Raw genomic sequence first — 7,543 nt, forward strand, 5'->3', positions numbered from 1 at the left:
AAAGCTCATGCCTTCCCTTTGGAAACGCAAAGCCATTTCAGTTCATGAAACGGTTCCAACTGCTTCTGCATCACCCTCATTATTTAAATGATATGTGTGTCCTTTGGGCTGCACGGCAACATTCTTGGCTGGTGGCCTGACTGGTTCTGGGCCAAGCAGAGATTGTGCTTCTGCGGCGCTCCCCAAAAGGCATAGATTTTGCTGCTGCACATGGGGGTCTGTTTTTTTCCCTTTCGGCTGAGCAGGAGAATAGGAGATGGGCTTTTTTGCACTGCAAATTCAATTCAGTTCAGAATAGAGCTGGAAGGGACCCTGGAGGTCTTCTAGTCCAACCCCCTGCACCAGCAGAAGACCCAGGTTATACCATTTCAAACAAGAAGAAGAAGAAGAAGAAGAAGAAGAAGAAGAAGAAAAGAAGAAGAAGAAGAAGAAGAAGAAGAAGAAGAAGAAGAAGAAGAAGAAGAGGAGGAAGAGGAGGAAGAGGAGGAGGAAGAGGAAGAGGAGGAGGAGGAGGAGGAGGAGGAGGAGGAGAAGGAGAAGGAGAAGGAGAAGGAGAAGAAGAAGAAGAAGAAGAAGAAGAAGAAGAAGAAGAAGAAGAAGAAGAAGAAGAAGAAGAAGAAAGAAGAAGAAGAAGAAGAAGAAGAAGAAGAAGAGCACCCACAACGTCTGCAGGCAAGCCCTTCCACCGATTAATTGTCCTCACTGTCAGGAAGTTTCTCCTTAATTCTAAGTTGCTTCTCTCCTGGATTAGTTTCCATCCATTGTTTCTTGTCTTGCCTTCTGGTGCCTTGGAAAATAAATTGAACCCCTCCTCTTCTTTGGGGCAGCCCCTCAAATACAGGAAGACTGCTATCCTGTCATTCCCTAGTTCTTCTTTTTTCTAGACTGGCCATACCCGATTCCTGCACCCGTTCTTCAAGTTTTAGTCTCCAGGCCTTTAATCATCTTAGTCGCTCTTCTTTGCACTTTTTCCAAAATTTCAACATCTTTTTTATAATGTGACCAAAATTGGCTGCAGCATTCCAGGTGTGGCCTTACTAAGGCTTTATAAAGCGATACTAATACTTCACGTGATCTTGATTCTGTGCCTCTGTTTATACAACTCAGGATTGTGTTAGCTTTTTTGGCTGCAGCTGTACCCGGCTCACTCATGGTCAAGTGATCGTCCACTGGGACTCCAAGGTTCCAATGAAGTAAATTCACATGAAGTATTAATACCACTTTACAAGGCCTTGGTAAGGCCACACTTGGAATACGGCATCCAGTTTTGGTCACCACGATGTAAAAAAGATGCTGAGACTCTAGAAAGAGTGCAGAGAAGAGCAACAAAGAGGATCAGGGGACTGGAGGCTAAAACATATAAGGAAAGGTTGCTGGAATTGGGGATGTCTAGTTTAATGAAGAGAAGGACGAGGGAGGACAGGATAGCAGTCTTCCAGTATCTCAGGGGCTGCCCCAAAGAAGAGGCAGTCAAGCTATTCTCCAAAGCGCCTGAGGGCAGGACAAGAAGCAACAGATGGAAACTGACCAAGAAGAGAAGCAACCTAGAACTGAGGAGAAACTTCCTGACAGTTAGAACAATTAACCAGTGGAACTACCTGCCTCCAGAAGCGGTGAATGCTCCAACAATGGAAGTTTTGAAGAAGAGACTGGACAGCCATTTGTCTGAAATGGTATAGGGTTTCCTGCCTGAGCAGGGGGTTGGACTAGATGGCCTCCAAGGTCCCTTCCAACTTTACCATCATCATTATTATTATTATTATTATTATTATTATTATTATTATTACTACTACTACTACTACTACTACTAACTACTACTACTATTATTAACTACTACTACTACTACTATTATTATTACTACTACTACTATTATTATTATTACTATTATATTACTACTACTACTACTATTATTATTATTACTACTACTACTACTACTATTACTACTATTATTACTACTACTACTACTACTATTACTATCAACTACTACTACTATCAACTACTACTACTACTACTACTACTACTACTATTATTATTATTATTATTATTATTATTATTATTATTATTATTATTATTATTATTATTATTATTATTATTTCCTGTGGTCCATCTCCCCTTCCAGAGATCGGAGACCTTGTGATCTGTGAACACGAGCGGTCCGTGCACCTCTTTGTGGACTCCCTGGTGAACAAGGACAAGCAGAGTTTTGCCTTCCAATGCACGGACTCCGGCCGCTTCAAGAAGGGCATCTGCCTGAGCTGCCGGAAGAATCGCTGCAACAGCATCGGATACAACATCAAGAAGATGCGGAACAAGCGCAACAGCAAAATGTACCTCAAGACAAGGGCCGGCATGCCTTTCAAAGGTAAGGCGAATCCTGCCACAGGTAGTCCTCGACTTATGGACACAATGGAGCCCAAAATTTTCATCGCTAAGTGAGACCGTCGCTAAGAGAGCTTTGTCCCATTTTATGACTTTTCTTGCCATGGTCATTAAGTGAATCACTGCAGTTGTCAAGTTAGTAACACGATAGTAAAGTGAAACTGGCTCTCCCATTCACTTTGCTTGTCAGAAGGTCGCAAAAGCGGATCATGTGACCCCAGGACACTGCGACCGTCATAAATATGAGTCAGTTGCTAACCGTCTGGCTTTTGATCACGTGACCCTGGGGAGGCCGCAACAGTCGTAAGTGTGAAAAACGTTCATAAGTCACCTTTTCAGTGCCGTTCCCTCAGCCAATGGGGAATCCAGTTTCACTTTGCAACCGTGTTACTAACTTAACACCTGCAGTGATTCATTTAACAACTGTGGCAAGAAAGGTCCTAAAATGGGGAGAAGCTCATTTAACAACTGTCTTTGCAACAGAAATTTTGGACTCAAATTGTGGTCGTATTTCAAGGATTGCCTACAATTAATTTCCTGGCGTGCAAGAGCTTTGCGGTGGACCAAAAGCTACGGTCTTCTTTCTCCTTTGGGTAATAGGGAATCCATCATCCACACCCTACTGCTTTTCTGATTCTCTCTAGTCTTCTAGTGTGGGGCCCCAACAACACATGTGGCACTCATCCTCTGCTCCTTGGCCCTCCCCTTGCAAGCCATGTGTCAACGCTGCTAACATCGGATGTTTTTGCTTTGACAACAGATGGGAGATGCAACCATTTCCCTTCCTATGTTTTACTCTTAGAATTAGAGTTAGATTTAAAGGATACTGGGGGAGGGGAGGAATGTGCATGGGAGTTTAGTTAGACATAACAATACTGTAACCAGTGTGAGAATCAAGGTTTTTGAAATAAGAGATGATAAGAATTGGCGGGCTGGAAAACTGGAGAGGAAGCCTGCATTTCAAGCTAATTGGAGAATGTGATTTATGACTGTTAACTGTAGGAGGGAATTGTGCTTTGATACTATGAGCCCAGGGGAGGGGAATTCAGATTTTGGCTTTGGCTATGTGTGTGCCGGTGTTATGTATCTCGAATAAAGATTCTTTAAGGTAAACAACGCCTCAAAGTTCTTTGAAGAGTTTCATCCCTTGGAACCGTGACACCCATGTCTGTTTATGTTACCACAAATTTGCCACTCTCCTCTGTCTTTCCTCAGTTTTCCACTATCAGCTGAAGATCCACGTCTTCAGTTACAAGAGCCTGGGAGAAACGGAACCCTCTTTTTCTGTGACCTTCTATGGAACCAGCGGTGATTCTGAGCCTCTGCCTCTGGAAGTGTAAGTGGAAAACTTCAGATATCAGTCCTTCTCTTTAAAGTTGATACTGTTTTTCTAAAAAAGCCCCCTCCACATTTTGTTTCCCTAGCCCAGGGGTAGGCAACCTTGGCTCTTTTATGACTGGTGGACTTCAACTCCCAGAATTCCTGAGCCAGCCGTGCTGAGGGGAAAGGGAGAGATTTCCAAGCTGAGCCAGGCTGGCTCAGGAATTCTGGGAGTTGAAGTCCACCAGTCTTAAAGTTGCCAAGGTTGAGGACCCCTGATATAGGGCAGGGATGGGGAACCTTGGCTCTTTTATGACTTGTGGACTTCAACTCCCAGAATTCCTGAGCTCAGCTTGGAAACCTCTCCCTTTCCCCTCAGCACGGCTGGCCAGGAATTCTGGGAGTTGAAGTCCACGAGTCATAAAAGAGCCCAGGTTGCCTACCCCTGGTCTAGACTCTAGGCTTAGGGTAGGGGTCTTCAAACTTGGCCCTTTTATGACTGGTGGACTTCAACTCCCAGAATTCCTCAGCCAGCCATGCTGAGGGGACAAGGAGAAGTTTCCAAGCTGAGCTATGCTGGCTCAGGAATTCTGGGAGTTGAAGTCCACCAGTCATAAAAGAGCCAAGGTTGCCTACCCCTGGTCTAGCCCTGTCCTAGGAAGAGTTGGTAGACCCCTTGTTTTAAAGTGGGGAACGGTCCAGAGAAGTTCTCAATGACTTTGCGTTCCTACACTGCATGTCTTAGTGCCTCCATAATTTGAAATGAGGGCTGGGAACTTCCAGCTCGGGGGTCTAATCTACCTCATGATCTTGACCCTTGGTCTCTACGGGGCCTTGAGGTCTTCCCGCTAGAGCAGGGCTGAGCTGGCGGATGAATCGGCATCGGTTCAACTTTGGCTTCCTTTTCAGATCCGATCAGATCGGCCTCAACTATACAAACACCTTCCTGGTTTACACGGAAGAAGACGTGGGTGATATCCTCAGGATCAAACTCACTTGGGAAAGCACCACTCAGTCCTGGTACAACTTTTGGAGCCAAATGAAAAATTACTGGTCCAAGCCCGATCCCTCGTCCAAAGAAGTGCAGATCAGACGGATCCGCGTGAAGTCGGGAGAAACGCAGAAGAAGTGAGTGCTTGCGGGAGGATCCCCCACTAGGGAGCACCTGACCTTCTGAATGGGGGCGATGCCCCTGTCCCCAAAGTCTTTTTCTGTTGGACAGGCTGGCTGGGAGAGAAGGGAAGATCAGTTTGAGCTAAACCAGGGGTAGGCAACCTTGGCTCTTTTATGACTCGTGGACTTCAACTCCCAGAATTCCTGAGCCAGCTTGGCTGGCTCAGGAATTCTGGGAGTTGAAGTCCACGAGTCATAAAAGAGCCAAGGTTGCCTCCCCCTGAGCTAAACAATTCACACCTGCACACATGTTTGTGTGTAGGTAGTCCCCGACTTACAACAGTCCCTTGAGTGACCGTTCAAAGTCACAACGGCATTGAAGAAAGCGACTTACGCTCGTTTTTCACACCTACGGCCGTTGCGACATCCCCAGGGTCACGTGATCAAAATTCAGACGCTTGGCCACTGACTCGTGTTTATGACGGTTGCAGTATTTTGGGGTCATGTGAACACTTTTTGCGTCTTTCGGACAAGGAAAGTCCATGGGGAAGTCAGATTCACTTAACAGCCATGTTACTAACTTAGCAACGGTAGTGATTCACTTAACAGCTATGGCAAGAAATGGCGTAAAATGGAGCAGAACTCACTTAACAAATGGCTCCCTTAGCAACAAAAATTGGGGGCTCAGTTGTGGCTGTAAATCAAGGACCTCCTGTGTGTGCCTGTTCCCAGCCTGCTTCCCATAAGCAAAGTCAATAGGGGGGGGGGGGAAAGCTGGATTCATTTAATGACCATGTGATTCAAATAACAACTGCAGTGATTCTCTTAACCGTGACAAAAAATATTGTAAAATCAGTGGCAACTCTCATCATCATCATCATCATCATCATCATCATCATCATCACAATAATAATAATAATAAAGTTGGAAGGGACCTTGGTGGTCATCTAGTCCAACCCCCTGCTCAGGCAGAAAACCCTGTATACCATTTCAGACAAATGGCTGTCCAGTCTCTTCTTAAAAACTTCCAGTGTTGGAGCATTCACCGCTTCTGGAGGCAGGTAGTTCCACTGGTTAATTGTCCTCACTGTCAGGAAGTTTCTCCTTAGTTCCAGGTTGCTTCTCTCCTTGATGAGTTTCCATCCGTGGCTTCTTGTCCTGCCTTTAGGTCTCTTTGGAGAATAGCTTGACTCCCTCTTCTTTGGGGCAGCCCCTGAGATACTGGAAGACTGCTATCCTGTCCCCCCTCGTCCTTCTCTTCATTAAACTAGACAGACCAAATTCCAGCAGCCGTTCCTTATATGTTTTAGCCTCCAGTCCCCTGATCATCTTTGTTGCTCTTCTCTGCACTCTTTCTAGACATCTCAACATCTTTTTACACCCCCTTGCTTGGCAATATAAATTTCAGTTCCCTTTGTGGTCATAAGTCGAGAACTGGGTTTATTTTGCTCTTCAGTGTTCCTTTTCCAAAAATCAAAACAACCTTTGTTTCCCCAAGAAATCAAAATCAGGTGAAATAAAGTGCAGAGAAATGGATTTGAAGGGGGATGATATAAAAATGATATAAAAAAAATTAAAAAATGATGTTAAAAAAGCTGCGACTTCATAGTAGCTGCTGTTTTAGTTTTGAATCCTCATAATCCGGAGTAAATCAATCTGGTTTCATATTCGGTTTATTAATTAAAGTTGCTTTTAGAAGCAGGACTTTAGTTAGCAAGCAAAAGGCCCGAATAATACCTTGACCTAACCTGCATCTTTACAAATTAACTCAAGGATAGAAGAATCTTTTACAAATTGGAAAATTAATTCAGGGGAAACAGTCTGGTCGTCTGCTATCTTTCCACAAATATAACTTAAACCACCCCCAATCTAAGATAAACTTTTTGGTTTTTCATGTTAATAGATAATAATAATAATAATAATAATAATAACAACAACAATAATTATAATTATAATAATAATAGTAGTAGTAATAGTAAATTTGGAAGGGACCTTGGAGGTCATCTAGTCCAACCCCCTGCTCAGATAGGAAACCTTATACCATTTTGGACAAATGGCTGTCCAGTCTCTTCTTAAAAACTTCCAGTGTTGGAGCATTCACCACTTCTGGAGGCAGGTGGTTCCACTGGTTAATGGTTCTCACTGTCGGGAAGTTTCTCCTTAGTTCCAGGTTGCTTCTCTCCTTGATGAGTTTCCATCCGTTGCTTCTTGTCCTGCCTTCAGGCGCTTTGGAGAATAGCTTGACTCCCTCTTCTTTGGGGCAGCCCCTGAGATACTGGAACGCTGCTATCCTGTCCCCCCTCGTCCTTCTCTTCGTTAAACTAGACATACCCAATTCCAGCAACCGTTCCTTATATGCTTTGGCCTCCAGTCCCCTAATCATCTTTATTGCTCTTCTCTGCACTCTTTCTAGAGTCTCAACATCTCAACATGTCAAAGACCTGCTGGTAGAAAGTATCTCTCTGAGGAAACGTGAATGACCCAGAGAACAGCTCTCTCTGTGTGTCTTTGCGTGCTTGATTTCAATGCTTCATATTTATCTACCTAGTAAGAATTTTTATCTATGAGGGATCCTTGGTGCTCTCTGAGCTGGGTGGTTTTCTTACAGATGTTTCATTACCCAACCTAGGTAACATCTCCAGGGCATCAATGCTGATGATGTTCCCTAGTTGGGTCATGAAACGTCTGCAAGAAAACAACCCAGCTCAGAGAGCACCAGGGATCCCTCATT

General features: G+C 44.3%; 1 protein-coding gene across 1 annotated transcript in view; it reads left to right on the top strand.

The window, feature by feature from the left end:
• Positions 1-4,831, top strand: part of LOC107298741 (putative endothelial lipase) — a gene marked incomplete at its 5' end in the record, with an annotated part of 13,182 nt that extends 8,351 nt beyond the window's left edge. Inside the window, 3 exons of the mRNA XM_015828105.1 lie at positions 2,120-2,362; positions 3,595-3,715; positions 4,609-4,831. Of these exons, the coding sequence (XP_015683591.1) occupies positions 2,120-2,362; positions 3,595-3,715; positions 4,609-4,831 (587 nt within the window). The remainder of the gene's footprint in view (positions 1-2,119; positions 2,363-3,594; positions 3,716-4,608) is intronic.
• Between the last annotated feature and the right edge of the window lie 2,712 nt (positions 4,832-7,543).

This window comes from Protobothrops mucrosquamatus, unplaced genomic scaffold (genome assembly GCF_001527695.2).
Source record: "Protobothrops mucrosquamatus isolate PMUCROS unplaced genomic scaffold, P.Mucros_1.0 scaffold4243, whole genome shotgun sequence".
Lineage (NCBI taxonomy): Eukaryota > Metazoa > Chordata > Lepidosauria > Squamata > Viperidae > Protobothrops > Protobothrops mucrosquamatus.